At 39.2% G+C, this 25,571-nt stretch overlaps 1 protein-coding gene across 2 annotated transcripts; it reads right to left on the bottom strand.

The window, feature by feature from the left end:
• Positions 1-1,179: 1,179 nt before the first annotated feature.
• KIAA0408 (KIAA0408 ortholog) lies at positions 1,180-25,530 on the bottom strand. Of its 2 annotated transcripts, XM_066179220.1 has the most exons (7): positions 25,442-25,530; positions 18,598-18,704; positions 14,354-14,550; positions 11,295-11,636; positions 10,870-10,949; positions 8,294-9,668; positions 1,180-6,494 (listed from the first exon to the last, which is right to left on the bottom strand). In XM_066179220.1, exons 2-7 carry the CDS (start codon positions 18,602-18,604, stop codon positions 6,324-6,326), a joined length of 2,172 nt encoding a protein of 723 aa, XP_066035317.1. In that variant the 5' UTR covers positions 18,605-18,704; positions 25,442-25,530; the 3' UTR covers positions 1,180-6,323. The 2 variants fall into 2 exon arrangements, with proteins under 2 accessions (XP_066035317.1, XP_066035318.1); XM_066179221.1 differs by lacking the exon at positions 18,598-18,704 and having other exon boundaries at positions 25,442-25,518.
• Positions 25,531-25,571: the final 41 nt, after the last annotated feature.

The raw sequence follows: 25,571 nt of genomic DNA, 5'->3' as shown, positions 1-25,571 counted from the left end.
TGGCTTATTTCTCTTCTCCTTAGGTGATAGAATGGTCCCCTTCTGATGGAAGGAGAGGGAAGGAAAGAGTAAAACTACAGAGAGGAGAAATGGAAGACCTTTGCATGGAAAATACTGTTAATCTTAAATCGTCAAAGTCTCATCCATGTACAGGGAGACCAGTACAGACATTTTTCAGTGCCTAAGCTTGAGGATTTTTCTTATTATCTCTATTTTATCTTCCTTTCTTTCTTGTTTTGCCCCACAGTACAAAAGGCAAAATCATGATCAGAGCTGTAAGGTAGGCTTACAATATTTTGAAGGAAAAGATGACATGCATAAGCACATTTCTTTCATTAAAAGATTTGATTGTGTTTACTTACATGAAACTGGGCTTTCAGAAACTGCTGGATCCCATTAAGTCACGTGCTGTTTTTATGTAAAAATTTCAGTACCATTTTTTGGGAGGAATCTGTTTACATATTAAATATTAGACATCATTTTTCTGTATGCACTATGTGCTAACTGTGGTGCTTATATACGCAGTAAGTAGTGTCTTACAGCAAAAAACAGCTGCACTGGACATTGTGGGATTTCCTGGAAGAAAAGTTCCTGAGTTCTGCGTTCATGTGCATGTGTGTGCGTGTGTGTACACAAAAGTGTAAGAGTGTATGAAACAGTTTTTGAACTAGCTTGTTCAACTTACATCTCACCATCTTACCTCGTTTGGTAGACAGCTACTTCTCTGAATAGATATTTTGGCTTCAGAAGAACTCCTATGAGACTTCTTACCACCAACAGCATGGGTAGGTCAAATGTCTTCAGCTGAATTTGGAAAAAAAAGAAAAAAACCCAAACTCCCAAAACAATCAGAGTTATCTTCATGGAAACTAGAAAGATCCTGCAAAGAAACAAGCACGCCATATGTACACACATACCTGGCTGTGGTGTTCTCCCAACAACATCTTAAGCACCTCTACATCACATATGGTACCAGAAGAGCTGACCTGCTGCTGGTATCTCCTGATACAAAAGTAAAATTCAGTATGATTTTCTGTGTCACCATGCCAGCTGGCAGTGTCATGTTTGCAGAGTTCACATATGAGTGCAATTTCCTTTAATGACAGTCCTTTCCTACTGTGCATTTGATTTGGAAATTATTCCAGCTGCAGTAAACTCGTTTAGGGAAGTCTGAGGGGCACTGGCAGAAGACTATGCAGGCACATCTGCCACAGGCGTGGCCTCCCTCCATGGGGAGGGGCAATCAAAATCAGACTCCTTGGCATTACAATCCCTGTGACACATTAGCAGGTTAGTAGAAGTCTGTGTGTCCACTGAGATCTAATATTAAAGAATCTCTGGCTTTAATGAGTTGACTAGTCAAGGGATTTAACTCACCCGGTAATATCAGCCATAGCTTGCTTACTTCTACTACATACCTTAGATATACCTGTGGAGGGCCTGCTCTCTTCCCACCGTTCATTTTGGGATTGCATCTACTTTGTAGTAAAGGGAAAAATTATCTCATGCCATAGACCAGTATATTTTGGGCTCACACATTAGATAAACTGATTTTAAAATATAACATGTATGCACTCCCCTACAGTGTCATTTTTCAGTGAATCTTGGCCATACACACACACAAACATGCACCACTAGGAGGAAACAAATTCCAGACCCTTTAACAGAAACATTGCTGACAGCAGGTACTAGAGAAAAAGGCATTAACAATACATTCGCTTTGATCATGTTGACAGTTCAGTCTTTCTTATCCCATGGATATTCTGGATACAATTCTTTTTAGAGCAACATAGTTAGCAAGGCACCCTTAGGTATGAGCTGCCACGGCCACACAGCAACTGGATCAACTGGACACATCAGAAACACATCTCTACTGATACAAGAACTTTGCCAACAGAAGAGGTCTGAGGGACAGGGGAAGAACCAAAGTCCAAAAGCAAATGAATTGCCATTTCAAAAAGCAAAAGCACAAGTTTTGTATACTGTATGCCATTAACATACATGGATGAAGAAAGTGCATTTTTAGTGATTCAAAACAACAGATCAAGATCTAATATATTTGTGAATGGCAATAGTAATCTCAGCACTTTTTAAAACAGCCTGTCCAAAAAATATTTGGCTGCAGTACAGATAGAAAGTCCTATGTTATGGCATATACATACACACCAATGGCAATAAATCACATAAAAATACAGACTACGAATCAAAGAGGGGTGGGAAGGCCAGAGGCAACAAGGGGCTTTGATTTAGTGCATTTAGAGCACTAAACCTCCCAGTTTAAAGAGCACAAACACAACTAAAGACACCATTACAAATGAGAATACCATTACTGAGAATATCAGCAGTATAATGGCTAGAGTTGTATATTACAGATCTCGAAGCCAAAGAAATTCTTTGCATAGCAGCACTGTGAGAATTGTGTAAGTACTTGGGCCTGCCTTCTTGATCGCTTAAGATCTTTGCTAAAATGCTGTTGAAGATATTTGGATGCAAAATCCCTATTTAAAACCCCAAGTTTTAAAATAGACAACAGGAGAAATAAATTTGTGTTCTGAATGCTCTGGAAAATTGTATTACATTGATTGCCAAACCTTTCTTACATATAACAGCCAACTCCCTTACAGTGTGTGTAATAGTGAAGGACAATTGTGTTGCTGCTGGAAAACAAAGTTCATTCTTTCAGCAACATTTTAAAAATACATAAGTCTGTCACATTGTAAAGACAAAACACCTAATGGAAGTGTACTCTGAGTTTGAGAAATGATACGCAGAGGTTTTGAAGGGAAATTTTTTCCTCTACTCCTTCTGCCTCCAGCAGAGGGTCTGAGTCAGGCCAATTCTCTAGCCTCCAGAAACTCTGTTACATAAGCAAGTAAGATCTAAGTGATTCTCTTCTGTATGCCTCTACCCTGCCACACTCCTCCATAAAAGAGTCCGGTAAGATTATGGCTCCATGTCCCAGCATGAGGGAGAATGATACTTTCTGTCAACTAAGTACCAGATCTGATTCCTAGTGACATCCCCATTTCAATGGGCAGCTGACTCTGTGTCTCCAGGGAATTAAGACCCATAAACATGCAATAAAGAGAGACTAATTCAGAGCTGAAAGTAAGAAGAACATATATCTGCATTTAGACTTCAGAGTATGGAGGAGTAAAATTATTAAATCCTGTTTTAGAAACAGGCTTACAAAACTCACCGCTTCCAAAGGTGACACTAGGATTAATAGGAAGGTCAAGTTATACTTAGATCATTTGTGTTTCTTGCACAAATGTGGGTATATGTGTAGATTTCCGTGTCAGAAACAACACAGGGGAACCTGAAAGCCCAGTGGAGCTTTTCTCCCCTACAGCAAATAAGTGAATAAAGCCTTTACTATGGTTCAATAACCACAGTGATGGGAACTAGAAAAATCACCACAGTCCACTGGCCCTGTTACAAGTGCAGTTGAAGAGAACATTTAAACAGTGACAGGGGCAATTTTCTAAAGTTAGGCTTTCCAACTAGCCATCTGCAGACCAAAATCACCAGTCTTGATACTTTTAGGCATCAGAACCAATGTCTGAAATTAGACAGACACAGAAAATCTGGACAAAATGGACTCATCCTTGACCTATTATTTTATTCCAAAAACCTTCTGTTCATTTAACTTACATACATCAGGGAATGTTGTTGGTATTTGATCTTTTCTGTGATTCAACAATGTGGTCTATGTCAAAGGCAACCAAGGAAACTGAAGGAAACTAAAGAAACACCTTCACTGACTAATCAAGGGAAATGCTTTTGTAGTTACATACTTCAAACAAAAGTACATCACAATTTTTCAGAACAAACCTGCTTAACTTCACCACAAAGGTAATTTTAAAAAGTGTTTTTGCAGTCAACAGTGACTGAAGATAAAAACCACATTTTTTTACAATTCTCTCATATTACCCTTTCCTCAGCATTAGGCATTCAAACCTGATCATCTACTTAGGCGTTTAAAAGGTCAATTCGCAAGGTATTTTGGTTTGCTAATTTCCGTGGTTAGATAGAATAGTAAGCCATGTTCCAAGTTTACCATGAATCATGTCTAATTTTTCTAGTTCTGAGGAAGCTAATGGAGTGCAATCTCTAAATTACGGCAAACAGTCACTCCTGATTTTTCACTTGAGCACACAGATTTTTGTCTCTATCCAAACTGTATGAATTTTCTTCAAGGTATTCTGTCCTTACATCTTTTCCAGCGACAACTTTGCAATAATCTCTGAGTAAATTTTGATGAATTGTTGATTTGCTTGAAGTCTTCATGTATTGTGGGATAGACCTAGAAAGGACCAGAAGTCTAGATAGAGCAAATTATTCTGAGTGTATTTTTTGCCAAGCAGACGTCCACAATTGCATGATGAACTGGGATTTATGGCCCTAATGCCTGCTCAGTTCAATATCGGCAAGCCTGAACTGTTACCAATACTACCATACAGGCTCTTGCTCAGAACACATGGCCTCCTGTTTTCTCTCTCTTCAAAGTTGTGCAGAGGAAAGAAGAATAAGGTCCTTAAAGGAAGGAAAAAGGTGTGAATTCTCAACATGACTGGAGTAGAACAACAGATCACTACCAAATTAAGCACATTAAATTTTCCCTATTTTGCCACATATACAATTCACTAGGACAAAAGCCTATACTCTCTCTGAAATCCTTTTTACATTCACATAAGAAGATGTGCACATTAATGGATCCTGGGATGATTTTTGAAATTCCTTTGAACGCACTATGTTTCTCCAGAAGAAGAAGAAAAGTTGCCAGACAAGATCAGGCTGATGTTGAAGAAGTGCCTCTTTTACTCCTTTTGACCTAGACATGCTGTTTAAAGGTAACATTTATCATCATTACTGCACTGTGTATCCAGCAACAGCCTAACAAAAGGTGCAAAATTTCCAGGATGAAGGACACTGTCTTTCTGAAAGTTCAGAGCCTGGGCAGCATCCATATTTGTTTCACGCTGTGAGAAGGAACGAGCCAGGCTCTGTGTACGTCATTCAGATGGCAAATAATACCAAGTCTGAAGTGATGGCAACAGCAGAGTTGCAATGCCATGTGTCAGCATTTCGGGCACCATTGTGATCATACCTCGATGCAGTATTTCCCTACTAGATGCAGCTTGTTGCCAGAGTGCAAGTAAACTTCATAACTGACTGCCACGAGTCAGTCCAAGAGCAGGGAATTAGCAAGTGGCTCAGGCACTCTAGTCAGGAGAAGAGTAAAAAAGAAGTGTGGCTGCAGCACTGGAAACAACGGTGCTTGTTCTCCTGCCTTGAGTGAAAGTAAACAAGTCCATTGTTATCTGACTTTGCCAAACCTCAAAGTATAATGCTAGAAGGAAAAATAAGTTTTACAGAATTGAGCATATACAACTCTTTGCTTCCCTTCATAAATTGTATGTTACAGTAGCTGAATCTAACAAAGTGTTTACAGTATGCTATATATATAATGGCACATTTAAGCTTTTTAAAGGGTTTGGAACATTTCAGAAATGTCTCTGGTGCTGAAAAAGGCTAATGTATTACAAATCATATAATATTTTAATTCAGAAAAAATATGTTTGGGAATTTTGACCTAGCATTAGGGTTAGGAAACTGAACAAGGATGCCATGAAGCATGACTGACAAATCAGTCAAGCTAGTCTGCTTCAGATACATATTGTGCAAGGCATTATCACTGCGATCGGTCACAAAAAAATGCATATTTAGGGTTTTTTTATATTAAATACTACACCTGTGAACCTATGTAAAAGATATACAAAATATAAATGTCATCAGGACTGTATATTTCAAACTTTTTAAAATAAACACGGAGTATATATATATATATGTAGGCATATAGGTTGTAATTTCAATGTCAACACTAGCACAGTTTGTCTCTTCTAAATACAGGCCTGCATACTTCCTAGTCCAACACATGCACCTACAAACACATGAACATGCATACAGCTTTATGTTCTGCTGTTTGCAGAAGAGTCAGAATATACAGCACTATACATTTTTTCAACTCAAAATTGATTGGAAAATTAAGAAAGATGCCATTCAAAAGAAATTCCTTGTGAACTGTTTAAAAAAAAAAAAAAAGACCCAGAGAAAACCAGGGATATCACTATTTCATCTCAATAAAAACACTGAAGACCATGGTGATGACAACCTAAGATTCAGAACGCTTTGTCCAGCATGTGGTGGGGGTCACTCTTGGACAAAACACAACAGTGTGGAACTGGTTGCTACGACACATACCAAACACAGTTACAGTGAGGCATAGAGCTTTCACACCACCATCCAACCCAGCTCTGGGTTCAGACTACTGAGGTCTCTGACCGAAAGGAGACAGAATTGTACACTGTTCTTCTCACAGCGGGCGGTGCTGACGGGGATCTGGATGCCCATCTGGAAGGTAGGCGTCGATTTGCTGGCCGAGCGGGACGGGAGAAGCCCTTCTCACTGGAACATTTAGCTGGCACACATATCTACAACACAAAGGCAAGTCCTTGCTTTAACAAGTTACAGCTTTTGTGGAATGCAGCAGGAATGCAGGAAGGCATTTGCGGTGACCTCAGAACAGGTGGTTGGAAGATATTAAAAGGAGCCCAGCAATGCACAGAATGCAGAAGAACTGCTATTTCTATGTACAGGGATTCTCACATCAGTTGTGGTTTAAAATATATGAAGACAAGTGTCAGACATAAGGAAAGGTATAAAATGATAGTGCAAGACAAAATTGACATTTCCTTCTATCTTTTAGCTTCTGGGAGTTTTTTGTCAATGAATGCTGTAAAATATTCCAAGTGTAGAACTCAGAATACCGTCTGATATTACTGGAGTAGGATCTACATACTTCTCAGGTGTTTTTTGATAGATCCTATTTCAGGAAACATCGTTTCCATTAGTTCAGTGTGAAGCTGTTTAACTTGGTAACTAATTCAGAATGGTTATGTGTTAACAGTGTCATGTCTACCAGCAGAGCCACAGATGCAGAGGAAACTCAATGGATTTTGATCATAGCTACATCGATGTCAACTGGAAATAATGAAAATAAACCCAGTGCCTCAAGCCACATGTAGTTCTTTACATCATCTTTAATTCTGTTGGACCTAAAATGGTAACTCCTGGTCAGGCAGTATTCTACACTTAGTTTCTACAGATTGAAATGACAATATAAAATTAAGAGCCTGTGGAAAAAGTCATTATTCCTTTCCTCCATATTAATTGATGAAAAATTTGTTTGCCTGTCAAAAGTTTATTGGATGAAAAAGAAATAAGAAGCTTTATGGCCTTTTTCTTTCTGTGCTGAAGCAAAGATGTGCCTGTTAAGCAAGATATTGCATCACAGCAAGGCTGTCAGAAAGACATGCAGAAGAAAATCTGCATGGTCAGATTCTCAGCTGCTTAAATCCATATAGCTCCACTGAAGTCTGTGAATTTGTGACAGTTTAAGACATACCAACTGACAGCCTGAACCCATTTAAGTTCCCCAGCTCAAAACACACCTGCCTTATCTTTTTTGAGATTCCAAGAGGCATATCTCTTCGTGTTCTTTGTGGACTTTCACAGAACCTGCTACTTACAGAGTGTTTTCCAAGCCATCTGTCTTTTCATTAAGAAAGAATGTTGGCAAAGGCAGTATTTCTAAACTTCTGAAAACAAACTTCAGCCAAATGTAAATTAATTAGTCATGCCATGCTCTTCTGTTTCTGCGAGCCTATGCTTGAATATATAGGAGAAGCTGGAACTGAGACATGAGTAAGAGAAGGTTACTTTATTACTGGAATCTTTATGAAGTCACAACACCCCTTGTCATAGGCAGTTTCAAGGAAACCCTGAACCAAGCAGCACCCTGGATACTGAGGAATGTTACCTAAGACCTCTAGGGTTTGGGGCATGGCCAAGTCTGCTTAAGCCCTATGGGAAGTCTTATGACATAACACATCAGCTAAAGGAAGGAGAGAGGGTGTTAAAACCTGGTTGAAGTTCTCGCTAGTTCAATCTTAGCATAACTGCACTGCAGTAAAAAGCTATCTTGACAGAACACCAGCAGGGATAAGAATCTGGCACATGTCCTCACTGCTCATTCTTACTTACATGCTCCTGCCCTCCCACAACTCTATAATCTGCAGAGGAAATGCTCCTGATTCATCCAGATCCTGGTCTAAAGTATCTATTTTTACATAATTATTTACAATATAATGTTAGTCTGCCCCATTTTAGAGTCTGAGGCTTGTTATGAAATGGAATTGTTTTGGTTTTTTGTCATTCCTCTGAACCTTACCTCTGGTAACTTCTGTCTCTCTTTCCCTTGCTTGAGTTGCTGCCCAATATGCCTGGCTGAATTCCTTGGAAAGTCTTGCTTTTCTTGCTCAATCTGGAGCATTTCTAAATACTGACTCAGTGTCTCGCAACCCCCATTGGTGAATTCAGAATTTGCCTGTGTCCACTTATCTTTGAAGCCTTTTACATTACACAGTGAAGTCGCTGTTGATTTTTCATAGGTTTTCAAAAGCTTTTCAACAACACCATAGTTCGACCTTGAGTCAGCGGAACGCGGGCGACCGGATAAATTACTTGGTCTCCAGTCATGCTCATGGAGCATGTGCCTATAACCACTAACATTTGGAAGTCCATTCATGTGCTTTTGTTGCCCTGCTGTCCTGACAGGTCTGCTGGGGTTGTTAGTTTCTTGCTCGTTTGCTGAAGAGAGCTTGGGATTTGAAACACGTGATGTATTTACAGTTTCTGCCCTGCTAGTAGCAGAGTCACACAGTGGACCACAGGGTTTGTGATCTTCTGATGCTATTTGAGGCACCTGATTTTCCTGCAGAGCATTGTTATGTTTATCTGTGTGAAATACAGTCCGATTAAACTCATCAATCTTTGCTGCTAGCATTTCATTTCTTTGGGTCTTTCCCAAAGGATACCTGGTGTCTTCCAAAAGATCATTGTGCAAGGCAGCAGGGGCATAAAAGTCATTACTGTAAAAAGGGTTGCTGTGAGACTTGGTGTTTTGTTTCTGATGCATCTTGTTGCTTTGGGCCATATTTCCATCTGAGCAACTCTTTTGGGCTGACAGTGGGGAAGGCTCATTTTTATTGTCTTTTCCAGTCTTGCCTATATCATATGCCCATGTGTTGTGGCAGAAACTTGTTGGAGCATTGCACTCATTTTTGGTTACAGGTATTGCAGCAGTTACCATCACAGGGACTTTCACAGCCTGCCCTTCATTTGCACAGGCTACTGCAGATTTATTTTTGTTTACAGGTGAAGGATTCCTCAGTTTCCCCCCATTCCAACAATCCTGAGCCTTGCAATTGCTTTTGATGCCTGAATCTCTTACGGATGATTCTGAAAGCTGTACGACTGCAGAAAGTGAGTTTGTTAGGTGCCGAGAAGTGCTCCGTGGAGGAACTGGTGGTGCTTCTTTCTTTTGCCAGGGTCTGAAATCTGTTCCTATGTCACCAGTAAGACTACCATAAGAAATGTCCTTCAAAGCCTTGGTGGAGCTCATCAGATTCTTCCTATTATTATGTTCCTCTGTTCCAAAAGCAACTGAAGTCTGTGATTCATTGCTGGACACATGGTTCATCTCGGGCAGAATAACTGTGTTTTGGGTTTCCTCAAATTCCCCCAGGAAAGGAAGTGACTTCATTCTGGAAATAACAGAAGAGGTGTTTTAGGGATGAGCAATAAAGAACATTCCAAAGGACCTCAGGATTAATTCTCCCCAGGAGCAGGTGTTTTAATACTGGCTACTTAAAAAGGTTTGGGGGCAGTTTTGCTGCAGCTGATACACCCAGCATAATTGAAACACATGCAAAAAATTTGAGGAAAGATCAACAAAAGAAATTTGTATTCCTTTCCTTTGCCACTAAAATTCTTTTTCTGAGTTTTTTAAGATGACTTTCTTACCTATGCTACAGTAAGTACGGTATGATCTTTTTCTAATGACTCATAGGATTCTACCTGATTATGAACTGAGTGAAGAAAGGTGGAGGACACAGCATATCCCTTGTTTAGGTTTCATAACCTTACACATGAGATCTGGCTTTTGATATCTGATAAAAAAGGACCTTTAGAAGCTATGCAACAGCTATGAATCCATTTGCTCTAAAGGCACAAACAGTAGCCCAGCCAAAGTAATGAATTGGTGACAGGTTTTTAACTGATCACGTGATGGAGTGTGAGAAATCCCTCTGATCTTTGGGAGCATCTCAGAAGGTTCAGTTTTACCTGAAAATTTCTGCACAACTCAAGAGGCAGTCTGGTGTTTAGCTTGCTAGAGAAGACAATGAACTCTGAATTTTTAACAGGTGATGGAATGTTCACTTGCCATACTTTTCAGGGTCTGACTTGCCATTTTTCCATTAGTACAAATGTATGGTGGTTTTATCCCCTCTCTTGCTTTTTTTCTGCTCTTGGATCATCAGTTCCTGACACATCCCCCATGCTTAAGGCTAGATTTGGGCTTTAAGTAAGAAATTCCCAGCCTGACAAACCCATACAGTGTTGTATAAAACTACATGGAAATGGGGCCAGAGCAGACAGAAATATCTGTTCACTTTCCCAATCCTCTGTAAAGCCATTAGAAACAAATACAATTTCATCACATATAAATACTAATCTGAATTTTTAGATTCTGTATATAAAATCCATTTTGCTAGTAAAACGTGCCTTTGGATCATATTTCAGCGTATTTCATTTGAATGTTTTAAGCTGAGCACTGAAACACTAGGAGGGTAGGAAGTGCCCAGCTACTAATAAATCAGGAGCAAACCCACCTTCAAAGTGAAAAGCATAAGGAGCATTATTCATTTCCTTCCTCTAATATAAGAAATCCAAAGATGTTTTTACCTTCTGTGATTGGACTTCTTTCGAATTTCCTCTTGATAGCTGCATAATTCTTCACTGACTCTGGCAAGTTCTTTAAGAGCCTTTGTAAATATAAAAACAGTCCTTTAATACATACATTTAAAATGATATCTCCAGAATTAATTTGAAACTTGTGGTCATTTGCATCTAAGATTCACAGCAGAGGGAAGTAGTATGAGAAAAGATACAAAAATGCCCCCACTTTATGAACAGAGGTAAAGACCATGCTGTTTACACATTTAAACTGTGAGAAGATACTCACTGATGGCAAACATAGGAGCAAGTAGAGACAGTGACTTGTGGAAAGCTAAAATCAGGGAGATCAGTCCTTTAGCTGAACCTGGCAGGCCGAAGTCCTCAATGTTTTCCTCCCCCCTGTAACTGAAACATGCTCATGCTTTACTTACTACATTGAGATCACCAAAATAATTCTTGGTATTCTGCTCAGAAGTTTTAATGGTGAGGCTGTCTTCAGGTTCCTCGTGGTTCTCAAAGGCCAGATTGTCCATTAACAGAGTATTGTTTCTGCTCTTGTCTCCAGGTTCCTTCCATTCGTGTCCTGCTATACCAAGCAGACACCCTTTCTCCATTCCATCATTTGCCACACTGTGTTGATGGTTCAGCTCCACTAGGTCACTCTTTTGTGAAGTAGGGGAATGCATGGACAGCTGCAGCATCTTGCTCTGAATGGCCTTGCTATCATGGATGGTCATATTGCTCTCCCTTCTAAGTTTTACCTCCTGGTAAAGCTGAAACGACCACAGAACCCTCTATTAAATCAGGATATTGTAACAAACTTTATGGCAAAGCCCCCATATTTATCTTCTGTTTTGAATGATGGTTCTCTCAGTAGCACTGATTAGAAAGATTCTACATGTGTTAGCAGGAAAGTGCTGAGTCACCTAGTGTGATAATTCAAACACCATGATTGCCACAGGATAAGGCTGTTGCCATTCTTAATTCTTTATAATTTTAATGTGTGGGTTCCACCCATGGTTGGGACTGGAAGAGATCTCATGAGATAAATGGTCCTCCCTTGAGCTAAAAGCTGCATGGTTGTTTTCCAAGTAATATCAGCACACTGTGTGGTGGACACAACTGTGATCTGATGGATAGGGAATGTGAGGGAATGTGACAGAGAGAGAGTGTTCTGGCTAGGTTACAGCCTATTAAAGCATATTATTTGAAGGAGAGGACATGAATTCTCATCAAATACAGTGCCATCTGCACTAGAGCAGACTCTTTCACTTCTCAGACAAGTGGAATTCTTCCCTATGACTGGAGTGATAAATCAGTACTGCAGAATAAGTATTATTTGGCAATGTGCTGTCACCCTCTTCTTTCATGCTATCTGCTGAGATCCAGTGGCTTCTTTAATAAATGAAAAGGTGTTAATTCTGGCCACACAGCACATTCAAACTAGGAACCATGGTAAACTATAAATTAGAAAAAATGGCAACATCATAAAAATCTCTTCTGCTTACAGTATAATTTCCAGTGCCAAGAATCCTACAGCTCTTTATAAACATCCATTCTTAACTTGCTCTCACGAAGAAAGCACACAGGCACCTCTGAACAGCCATCTGCCTGCCCTCTCACAGTGCACAGGGCCATCATAACAGCTTTTGGAAGGACAGTGGAAAAGAATAACAACGTGCAGAGCATGTGGCCATTTCATGGGTAGTGCTGTGTATTAGAAATATTCTCATGTTCAGAGACTTAACGCTTGACTTCATCCTGGGTTTTCAGATTTCACTCCCAAAGCCCAGCTGCTCATGGAAACTGAGGGCTGAATTTTGCCATTTCCAAGAAATAAAAGCCTCATAAGGATTCAGCATAGCAGTAAGAAGGAAGAATACTACCCCATAATAAAATCTCCTAAACCCCACAAGTCTTCCTGGAGGAATTAAGTTAGGTTTGGTGGGCTAGACAAAACTGCCAAATTAAAATACAAGCTGATAAGTGAGCACAATTTTTGCTGAGGATATCCTTCTACAGATAATGGCATTTAAAAGGTATCTATCTCTCCTTTTCTCCAGCCATGTGGCTTGTGGAGAACAAATGTCAGGCATCTGAAATCAGCAGCAGCTATAGTCACAGCTTAAGAGAGGACCTTAGGATTCCAATAACCTTGGGATATAATCTGTAGTTTTGTTTGGCCCTGCAGTAGCCAGCAAATTGCTTCATTCTCCTGCCCTCAGCCCCATTCCATTCTTTATCGCTTTTTCTGTCTCTGTCATGCTTTCCTAATCTCTGTGCTAATAAAGAATATGATGAAAACAATCTTTGCTGACATTGTCAGGTCTACTAATAGCCAGAATGCCTTTTCATTACTGTCATTTCAAATCAGCTCTTTTAACTAAGAAAATGAAATTCAACGACATATATAGATCACATTACCAACTTTTGAAGCATTCTCATCATGGCAGTGAAATTAGGGAAGACTGCACAGAAAAGTCCTAACACAAAAGACAAAATGTGGCAAAGACCATCATACCAAAGTCTGCAAGAATTGTGGGTAAAATATAACAGAGCTGACAACATGCAGTTCTGCAGCAGGCTGGTTTAATGGGCAGTATACGGCTGCAATTTGGTTCTGACCATTTTCCTTCTCAGTTTCGTGTGAGCAATCTCTGCCATACATTCCTCTGTTGCTCAGCCACAGGACAGTGCTGGCAGACAGCAAGCAAAACTACTCCATGTGTATAATAGATGAAAAGTGTGGAAAGCTCACTAATGAAAAATCTTGCCTCTATAGGCTGCCAAGCAGACTCAGTTAATGCATTAGAGAGTGTCAGAGGGTTTGGCTGCAGGGACAATTTGGGGATAAAAGAATAATAAGCAATTGCTGTGACTATTTCTGGAAGGAGATGCATTGCAAATAGCAGGGAGTGTTTGCTAGTATGTGTAAACAACAGTGGTTTCAGAACTTTCATGCTATTTGCTGTACCTGTTTTCTCTCCCAAGGGTCATCCATAAAAGGAACAGGTTCTAGCCAGAATAATTCTGTATCATGCAGTATTTCATACACATATATATTATTTTTAATATTACCATTTGCCCCAGGAGGCCTGTGTCATCTAAAGCCTTTTTTGCTGAATAATTATGATACCTAAATTTTATGTTACTAAATATGCATTTTCCTAAACCCCATATTGTTCAGTATTTAATTGAAAAAAGCATGTGTAATATAGGCAGCATGGCTTATGCCCAGTTGAACTGGGGCATGTACAGTCAATAATCTCACAGCTCACAAAGCCCCATTTCACCTCCTACCTTGTATTTATGACTATTAAATGAGCAATTGCAAATACTGCTTAATCCCAGGATTTTCATCCTACCAGCTGTTAGAAACTTCCAGTGACACATATGAAATAGGATAAAATACAGAAAAAAACCTGAAGTGACTCCATGTCACTTCACCCCAAGCAAAAATGGTAGTGCCCAGATTTTTGTTTAAAAGTACCTCTTCTATTTTCTTCTGCATGACCTTCCATTGACATTCCCATTCTTTCCTTTCATTGTCAAATCTCTCCAGCAATTCCATTTTTTCTTTATTCCAGTTCCTCTCGGTATTCTCCAGTTGTTCACGCAGGTCCATGGCTAAAGTCTGTGCAACAGCAAAGGCAGCTCTGCCCTTTTTCTTTCTTCCCTGAATATTTCCTGGAAGTTTATGAGAATAAGTCTTATGTTTTATTCTAGCTTTCAGGGAACAAAGACAACCAAGAACATTCCCAAAATTAATAACTGAAATGAGCTTGCTGGAGACAATATTATATGATTGTTGATATTTGTCTGGAGTGTGACTCAAATATGGATGAACCATGCATTATAGTACATAAACCCAAAGGCAGAGATGCCCAGCATTGAAAGGGGAGGTGGAACACAATCAGCATCACAGAATTCAGTAACATCTGCCACAGGAGGCCCTGTACCATGATCATTTTGCATCTTTGCCATTACCTTTCACTATAAATGTGTTTCCAGTGAATTTGAGTCTGTATTGTATTGAATGGCACTTCAGGACCTTGGGATCCTGCAAGATCTGCCCTTGAGGGTGAAAGCTATTTTTTATATTCGTTCAAAAGAAAACTACCAATGTAAAAGTATCATGTTTGCTCACGCACTCCTCGCACACACGCAAGGAACATGACAAGGACTGGTACATTCTTTTGGCAATTGAAGACTGCAAACTTGATATATGCAGGGAATTCTCACGGCTACATGAATGCTTTGGAATTCGTGATGGAAGACAGGACAAGAAAGCTAATAACAGGTACAAACAATAGAAATCATTTATATAGAAGGGACAGAAGGTAGAAATAACAGTATAATAACAGAAATAATAATAGAAATAACAGTAGAAATAACAGGTACAAACAGTAGAAATCATTTATATAGAAGGGACAGAAGGTCACCAAAAAGAGTTCAAGAATTTTGGATTTACAAATCTAAATCTATTAGATTAGTTAGTTTCAGGACCAGCATAGGGAAAACTAGAGAATATTCTCCAATAGCACTAACTCCAATCTATTTCAAAACCTTTCTCAGAATATTTGACTAATTAGTGCTTCAGTTTCTTCTTCCCCTTCAGAAGTCTTTAGCATCTTAGTGTTTGTCAGTGAAAAAAATTATTATTGAACCACTAAATAGGCAAGTTTTAAGGGAAATATTTTAGATCTCCTTATCTGACTTTGCAGCAAAGCAGTTACAAATCTTATGGCCTGGTGTTCCTCTTGCTTTCGTAGGCTTTACATTAGAAACCCCATTACCATCAGCACATTTACTATGCCAGCAAGGCTGAAATAATATTTATTCATTCATTCAGTTATGATGTCTCCTGTGATACAATGCCTGGTACACAGGCATTGATACTTCAGTTTATTAACTTCAGCTCTCAAAGGCAGTTGTGGTGTTACCTAGGTGGTCATGGAATCTAGTTCTAGTAATAAAATACCTCTGCATTGCTTTCTTCTCCTGCTAGAAATTAAATAGGTAGGCAATTGAATCATCAGAGAGTTAACTAGGACTAAGTCCAGTTTACCTTTCTGCAATTTGTTTATTTCCCTGACTGATGATCAGTGATTGTCAGCTCACAGGAGCTGCTAATTTTACTGCCCACATTTTCTATGATATAGCAAAAAATTCATTCCTAGGCAAAGTTCTTCCCCATCCCATATGTCACTGGCAAGTCTTGTTGATTTAGCTGTGGCTACCATGTAATCATCATTTAGCAGTGTCTGCTTTATTTCAGCTGACAGAGAAGACAATGCCAAACTTGGAGTCAGCTTCCCTTATGTACAAGTAAGCAGAAGAGCTCAGATGAAACCAAACAGGTTACTTAGGTCTTTGGGTCATAGGAATTCCCCCCACAGGATCTCCCAGGCTATCATGGGCCCAGCCCTAACTCAGGGCTTGCAGAACAGTTTACTCCAAGCACCTGCCTTGGAGCTCTGAAATGACAATCTGTCCCTCAACTACCTACAAACAGATGTCAAACCCTTCTTCTTTCCTCTGCCTAAAAACATACAGAGCAACTTCATGAAACCATAAAACTCCTTGAAACTAGAAGCTGCTGAAAGACAGCACAGAATTCTCATCAAAAAAGAAGCCAAGTACTGGTTTGCTCACAGCTCTTAGGGAATGCAGCCAGGCTACAGAGACTGCACCTCTCCAGGCCAGTGTTTCAGCTTTGTGCCAGACTCCAGTAAGTGCTGACCAAAAACAACTTGCAAAAAAATTCAATTACATTTAAGATCTATTGCAATCTAAACATCTATCGCTAATGAACTTTAAGAATATTGCAGTACTTTCTCACTTTGCTAATTCAAAGGTTGCAAGTTCTACTAGCACTGTCATTTGATTTTTTCTTTTGGTTACATTTATGTCTTTATAACCTTTCAGGATACCTCTGAAAAACAAACAAAAGTCAACTCTCTGCTCCACTATAAATAATCCTTATACAAATACACTTCAGAAAAAAAAAAATTAAAAACCTCCATGTGTAAATGCTGTACAGTCATGAACAAGACAGGCAGACATAATCTGCCAACAACTTGCACAAATGGTGATTTTGCTAGTGCACTATTTGTAATAATGACCATGCTTTAGTCACCCACATATTACTAGAAAGGTCAATACTGTATGGCATATGGCATATTTGGTTTTGCACACAAAAGAACAGATAGAGTATGTACTCCTTTCAAGCATGAATATAGAATTGAAAAGGCCTCTGGTGTTTCCTTAACGCTGGAAACTACTATTGCCATCTTGGCATTCATCTTAACAATTTTCAAATTGTTTCATATGAAACACTGATTACAAAAAAAGACTGAGACAGAAGGAAATCAAGTCTTGAAAGAGGATAGTTACAGAAGTTACAGATGGTCACTTGTAGCTCTAAGATCCACAAAAGGCTTATATTGTTTCTTAGGCTTCTCTGATTTCCTCTTGACAGAAATTCTGAGAAGAAAACTCATGTTTATTGATGTTAGCAGCTGGATGACTATACAGCTTTGCTTCTATTTTACAGTGGATCAGATCCTCACAGACTTTGACTCCTATTTCTACTTCTCTTTCCCCCCCACTTTCTTCTTTTCTTGGTGTTTCCTTTGGGATTTTTTGGGGTTATTTTGGTGGAGTACAATGTGGAGTCCTGGTAATACACCCTCTGTGCCTATAGAGGGATTTCCCCATGGGTATTTCACATGGCAAAAGCAACCCAAGGCATTTAAAATGCCACATTATCATTTGCTCTGTAGATCAGAACAATATCTGTGCTCTTCCAGTATTGGCAATTTCTGCATGTCCTAGACAAGGTCAGAAGCTTATTACAGCAATCAAATTAAGCAAATAATCAATTTTGTCTGCATCAGCTGCATTCTCCCTAAACTTTTCCTTTAGCCCTTCCTCCTCTCAAGCAAAAAATGTTTTAAGCAACTATTTGATGTTAGTCATGATTCCCCCATCTTACCCTTTCTAGCCCAATCTTAAAAATGCAAGATAGTTTGCAAACAACCTCTAGCAACTTCTGAAAATAATCTACTTGACATCAGCTGAGATATTATTTTTCAACAGAATTTAATCAGATTGGATGTGCACAATCAGATACACAAATCTTCCCTTGTTTTTACATTAAAAAATGCAATCAAATTATATTTCCAAATAAGTAGTGTATTTTGGATGACTAAGAAAATTGTAAACATATGTATTTTTTCAATTATAAATGTGTGCCATGTGTCATGATAACATGCGCTTTATGTATTAAAAGAAAGTACCGTTAAGTGAGAGAAGGGAAGGAAAAGAGGGAGAAATGAGAGTGAAAGAAAGAAAAAAAGGAAGTGAAAAATAAAGAAAAGAAAAGAAAAGAAAAGAAAAGAAAGAAAGAAAGAAAGAAAGAAAGAAAGAAAGAAAGAAAGAAAGAAAGAAAGAAAGAAAGAAAGAAAGAAAAAGAAAGAAAGAAAGAAAGAAAGAAAGGATTCAAGTGCACACAATGCTGTCATCCCTATTCTGTTAATATATCTCTGTCTGCACAGAAAAAACTAACTGAACTTAAGAAAAAAGACCATATATAATATATATGAACTTCACATTACATACAAATAACATTAAGAGGGATGTTCAAATAACTGTTTGCCACATCAGAAATTTGCCTTCTTTTTTAATCTCAACTGCTCAAACCCACTGATTTAAAATAAGCTGCAACCATACCTTTCATGGAATAAGAAATCCTTTAGGAGTTTTTCAGTCCATTTCCAGACAGCAGAGAAAGCAATGAAGTGCACAGCTAGCAGGGATCCTGTTCTGTGAATCTTGATCTTTAAAAGAAGTAAGAAAGCTAAGCAAGACACAACCTTTCAACTGGGGCAGCATTTGCAACTCTCTTTGAATAAATCCTCAACTTTTGCAAACTGGAAAACAGTTCCGTTGAGCATCATCCCCGCAGCTGGCTTCCACGTGACGTCAGTGCACGGAGGATGGTTTTAAAGCCATTTCTTCCAACCCCCAGCTTTGTAACTTTATATCTCCTCATATTTTGTGTAAACAACTCCAAGTCCAGGACATTTTTAGGTTTTATAGTGCAGTCCAGTTTTTAAAGCTTGCCAAAGCAGCTAGTGTTAATATCAAAGCTATGACAATAGGCAATTTTAGGTTTCTTTAATTGTTGTCCATGCTGTAAAGGAAGATTTTTTGCTATCTTCCAGACCCAGTTTTCAGGGTTATATTTTTTGTGTGATCATTTTGAGCTTTGAAACTTGATCCTCCTTAACAGCTTTGTAAAAGGAGTTTCATTTAAAGCAGTGGTTTTGTTGGTTAACAGCTATCTTAAAGAGCTAAAAGCAAACCACTCCTCCCTAAAATCCTTTTCTGTATTCTAAATATGCTCTCACTTATGAAATGCAGAATTATTGGGCACTGTGTAATCCTACTGTCTTGCATTCTGGAAATGGCAGTAACGGTTTCTTTGGGATATACCCAAATATTCCTGATACTTTAGAATGTTTCTGGATCAGATTCTACAGTCTGTTAATTCACTTTGTATCTCAGCAAAGCACTTGAAATTGGATGAAGAATCTCCCTTGAACAGGGAAACTCATCTCTGGCACAAGGCTGGTAAAGAAGGTCCAAAAACACCTTGGGCTGGATATAAATCCCTGGGAGTGTCCATAGCAAGTGCTGGCATGGGATGAGGGAAGGGAGTGTGACAAAAGCAATCCAGCAAATGAAAGTCCACAGGAGACCCTGAAGCCAGAGCAGCAAAATTCAGCTGCTCCCCCTGCTGAGCGACAGGCAGGAGCAGTCCAGCTCCCTCCTCAGGTCTCTGAGCACCACAGTAACTCTCCTGCTGCACCCTGGGTTAAACTGCTCTCATTTTTTGGCACCCTGAGAGAGACCTCTAGGGCGAAGCTTCACTCAGACCACACTGCTGGGTACTTGTGCTGGGGTGTGTCTGCAGACAGCAACTGAGACAGGCAGCAAATTCACCTTTCAGGGAACATTTTGCCCCATGTGTGCTGGGAGAAGGACCACAAAATACTTGATTCAGGCAGCATAAAGCTGGACAAATCCTGCTGTCAGACAGACGTCTTGGAATGTCCTAAGCAGGAACATATTTTTGTGGGCAGTGCAGCTGATGACAAGAAGATCAGTGAGGAAAAGGGCATGATATGAGGATTCACACACCCTTTGCTTAGTCAGCACTGTCCTCGTTAGAACAGTAAGTTTTTATCTGATAAAATCCATGATAAAATCCAGTATAAAGATTTTAACTCTGGGTGGATTTTATAGTAAATACCAAACCAGGTTTCGGGGAAAACACATTTTTTCTCCTTATATTGTCTAGCTGTAAGTCTCAGCAAATACATTAATTGGGTGCTTATTCTGCTCCCATGTAACTTAAATAATGGGACTTGAGCTATTTGTGAAAATTGCAAAGATGATCTAAAAATTGAACAAATATGCCCCAAGTACACAACTGAATATTCCTGGAGAAAATCCCCAGACTCTAAACTCTGAGGATTTAAATCCAAAGGAACAGTATGACTTTCTTTTCTGAGGTTAGGTCTCAAGTGCCAGCTGACATGGTTGGGAGTGAAACCGGAGTGCTTGGGAGCAGAACTGAGCCCACAGCTGGAGGCCAGGCATCACAGCACTGCCTCCTTCCTGAGGACAGCACAGCTGCACTACTGCACTTGAAGGCAGACTCTTAATACATATTGTTTTACTCTTCTCCATCAACATTGGCTATTTTTCTTGCATCTTCAATATTGCTAACTCCATGCCTCTTGTCTTGCTACATGGACTCTTTGAAGTAAAAACAGTAAAAATAAATAAAACAATGGGCTAAATCCCAGGCTTGAGTTCTCAGTTGGGCAAAAGCCTACATTTCTGTCAGTGTGAGGAATTAGAAATGTGTGAGATTCAGGGGCTCACTAGGAGACAAGCTCTGGACTCACCTCATAAGTCAAAGGGACATGTTAAATTCATCCTAATATGGAAAAGGTGAGACAAAGAAAATATGAAATGAGTTGTAAAAACATGGGATCATTGTTCTACATATCCTTAAGTGTAGCAGTAGAGAATTCTCCTTTTGAGGATAAGAAATTATTCAACAGAGACTGTCCCTCCTCCAGCATCAGTAGACAAAGCAGCAAATGTGACTTCTTGGTATCTGGCACAGATAAGCAGGAAGACTACTGTAGGCTTTTTACATCCAACTTATTGCTTCCACAGGAAAAGTGTATTTTGTCCATATCTGGTACCAACGCTGCTTGTGTCAAAAGTTAGCACCTCAACAAAAAAGGTGCAAGGGCATTTTAAACAAGACCTCTGCTAAAATTCTCTTCATCATGCAAGACTAGAGACAAAACATCATGAGTTTCAGCATGGGCTATAATCTGATCATATACTCAGGGCAGTGGCTAACAAAATGTACTCAAGACTACTTGATGGCATCTTTAGCTGTGCTGCACCAGCTTGGTTAGACACACCCATTCTGCTACAGCCACAAAAGCTAGTGACAAGAAGGAAGAAGAGCAATGCTGTCACTGCAATCAACCCAACCTCACCATTAGATTCCTGAATGATGTACACCTTGATAATTCCGGTATATACACCTCAGGAGTGGATGTATACAACGGGAAGTGAGAAGAAGGGAATACAAACTCTGTCTCCTCTTACTGTTGTGTGCTTCTGCAATAGGATATAATTCAGTGGGGAAACAGAGCCAACAAAGTGTTATGTCATGACGCTGCTCCAAGGTTACATTGGAAATCGGTGGCAGATACTTTAGATGTTTACTTTAAATAGAGCCACCGTAATTTTCCCCATAGGCAACTGCATGTGTAATGGCAAAAGTTGGATTTGAATATCACTTCCCCTGGCATTAAATCAGAGACAGAAATGTAAGCCAATGGGAACTACATCCCTGATACTGATGCCTTTAGAAGTCTCCTACTCACCTATCAGATTCTGGGGTGATTAAGGAGAAGGGCATGTAATACCCTGAAGCTCTGCTTGTTTTCGTAAACAACTCCTGAAGTTCATGTGCAGTTCATCTCTTTTTATAACACATATCTAGACAGTCAATTTTTTGTTTTTGGCAATTTTCTATTTTCCAACTGCCAAGCGTATTTCTGCACTATAGCACCTGCTCTCTTCTAGTTTTGATTCTGAAGCACTGGTGACATGTGTCAGCAGACACTTATTCTATCTCTCAACTGGAGCTTCAGGCATGGATATTTTTGGTTGAAAGAAATATCTCTGAGCCTGGACAAAATGGTCATCCTAACATAATGGGAATTTTTCGGTAGTAAAAGAGAATATCTGTAAAGGGATTTTGTCAGGGTGTTCAGAGCCAGCCCTAAACAGGAAACAAATTTAATTTAATTTTTCTGGTAGCATTAAAGGAAAAAATACACCTATTCCCTAAATTACATAAAAATTCATTGGAGATAGTGCCAATTTCCACAAGTGCAAAAATATCATAATTAGATCTACAGAAGCAAGATCTTTTCCTTTTGAAAGTACACAGAATAAAATCCCCTGGGAACACAGGAAACAGAAATTTAATATTTCAGGGAAGGGCTAAATTAAGGCAATCTCACGGTTCAAATTCAATGACTTTTTTCCCCAAAGCATTAACATTTCACCAGAATATTCCAAAATGGGAACTGTGAATCTTCTAAATGAGATTTCAACTTGATAGGCAACCTGGCCTATCCAGTTCCTTGCCACATGCAAACAAAATCTATATTCTTCTTCCTATTTCTCTTCAGAACCCTGAGCTGTGCAGCAGGCAGAATCAGTGAATCAGCAGTGTTCTGTCTGTCTCTGCCCTGTCTGACTCCAATGCAGTCCTGCTAGAGGATGCTGATGTGTTCAGCTGCATTTGCTCACTCACCTGTGAGATGGCCTTTGCCCAGCAAGGCAGTTACTGAGTGGGGAGAATCTGCTTCCTTTCTTGGCAAGTATAATTACTGCATTTCGTAATATCAAGTTATTTCTATTTAGCAAGACATAAAACACTTATTTCTTTGGCTAGATCTTATCTTCTGGCTCTGGATAAATGTCCATACTCATTCTATTAGCTTTCTCAGCATCTTTTAAAATTGTGCAATATCTGGTGTGAAACAGATCAGCAGCTCAAATCACTCCCTTCAACCTGAACGCAAAAGGACAAGAAAAACACATCTCATTTCTCACTGAGATTTCTCTGTGAGGCTCCTCACCATTCTCCTTGCTCATGAGACATTTAAAGACTGTGGGGAGCTTCTAAAATAATTTTGTATGCTTTGGTGTGCTTTAATTTCAGATTGCTGCCTGTGCAATAGCTCCCTACATGTCCCAAAAGGTCTCAGCTTTGATTTTGCATTGTTGATGCCTGATGGAAAGCTCCAGCTTTTATGCAAGAAAAAACACTGTGAGAAATCAATGGGGTTGTAATTGCCAGTGCTGTGCAGAGATTATCTCCACCTCTTATCTCAGTAACTCATTTTACCTTTTCTGATTTCTGAGAAAGAAACAAATCTTTCCCAATTACTTTCCAAGATTTATTATTCAATGTATGAATTCAGTGTATTACTACTTTAGAGTATTACTGTTACTGATACACTCTCTGTAAATCAAACCTTCTCTACTCATTTTTATTATATACAACACCAAGAAAGGTATAAGAAACTGTGGGTTAAAAACTAGCCAGAACTTCAGATCTTAGATTAAGTATGACTTTTTCTCTCTTATGGAAATTGAGTCACTAACATTTAAGAAAACACAAATGATTGGTTTTCCCTCCATAATAAAGCATAAAGAAACTGAAAAAGTCAGTCTTGTGCTAAGATTTGGTACGACAAGTTTAAGCCTTAAATTATTGTAGTTTTAATGTCCAAATTGCAAATCTATGGGGGGAAAAAACCCTAGGATTTCCAGAAGCTGCTGAAAAACAAAAGGCTTTCTCTAGTTACAGAAATTCACATTGAGTTATGGCTTGATCATCTCTTGCCATAATAGTTTCAATATGTGGAACTTAATTTCAGGTTACTGCATAAATTAGATCATCTTAGAAACTTCTCAGAATTACTTATGCCTGACTTTATCCTTAACTGGGAAACCAGTCAAAGCTATCTATTAATCTCACATATATTGATTATAATTTCCTTTAGACGTCTCACTAACTATAAAATTGATAATGATGGATATTTGGATTAAATCAAGGAGTTGAGTGATTTAGCTGATCAAGGTTACTGCGCCTGCAGAGTATGTTGAGAGAAACCTAGACAGAAAAATACTGTATTTTTTAATATTAATGTTTTTACTATTTTTTTCATTCTCATAATAAAAAAAAATATTGCCCCATCTCTTGCAGCTCTCTGAGCATTTTCCCTCAAAATGATGTCTCAACTACTTCAGGTAGCAGAGCACAACCTAGGCATGGAGATGAACTGTTCTCACTGGGGAATGAATTAAGTGAACAGAGAGCTAACATGATAAATCAAAGGGAATCCTTACCACTAGCTAGAAAAACACCTGCTTTATTTATTACCACTCTTTGCTACTACATTATTCAACATGGAAACTGCAGAAAAAGAAGTGCTATTAATACTCATACTTGTTCACCTTTGGAGAATTCATATTTGTGGGACTCAGTGGTTTCAGCATGGGTTGAATAAAACAGAAAAGTGAGCTCCATAGGGCATTTCAGATGAGGTTTTCATAGTGGGAGATCTACTGCTTGTAGGAGCTGCCTATGTAAGTGTGAAAGAAAGGAGTCACCTGTACTCTTACCTCAGCCTCTCACAGGCAAGATAGAAATACTCAGTGACTACTGATGCACAACTATGTCCACAAGTTTCCCTCACTATGGTCACTGGCAACCAATGGCACAGTTAGACAGGGGTCACTCAGCAAACCAAACGTTACCATGTCCATTCAGAACCCATCCTGAAATCTGGGGAGAGAATGTAGAGCCGTGGTGGCCACAGACCAGGAAAAGTTACCTGACAAACTCAACACCAGCCAAGATGACTTACACCGCTCCCATCAGTTCAAGTCAGACTGTACCATGGCCATTTTTCTACAGCACAGAGAGATTGCAGCCAGCCTGTATCTCTCAGAAGACTCCTCAGCTACCCTGATACCTTCTCCTCATGCAGCTCATTCTCAGAGTCTCCAGCTCCTGGCCACAGTTCCAGACATGGTGCTCTATATACCAACCATTTTGATTTTGTCCCCTCTGTGGGGCCTAATTCACATAATACAGTGCTGAAAAACATTATCATCACAATTATGCAAAATATACATACAAGCTCTGACATAAAACTGCAGAATACACACAGAATGTGGCTTTACTATTTCTATGTGGCTGGAATACAAATTCTTTTTCTAGGAGTGGGAAGAGGAAAGAAACAGAGTCCTCACATCCACTCCGCATATTTCTGTTTCGTGTCTGATTCAGTGCAAATTAATGAATATTAAATTGGTTCCAGTTCTCAGAGCATTTTTATTCAAAAATTATAAAACCAGACAAAGTGAAAAATTCCATTTTCTGTTTGCTTACCTGGAATTCCACGGTGAGCAGGTTTCCTATTCAACTGGGTGACTTTATGGTGTTCTTTTGCAGGTTTTTTTGGTTTGGCTTTGGTTTTGGCAAACAAGTAGTCTTCAGTGTTTTTACAGCAGTGGCTATT

The sequence above is a fragment of the Chamaea fasciata genome, unplaced genomic scaffold (genome assembly GCF_029207755.1).
Source record: "Chamaea fasciata isolate MVZ Bird 193981 ecotype frontalis unplaced genomic scaffold, bChaFas1.0.hap1 SCAF_3, whole genome shotgun sequence".
Classification (NCBI taxonomy): Eukaryota; Metazoa; Chordata; class Aves; order Passeriformes; family Sylviidae; genus Chamaea; species Chamaea fasciata.
This window is presented reverse-complemented; position numbering and strand designations above follow the sequence as displayed.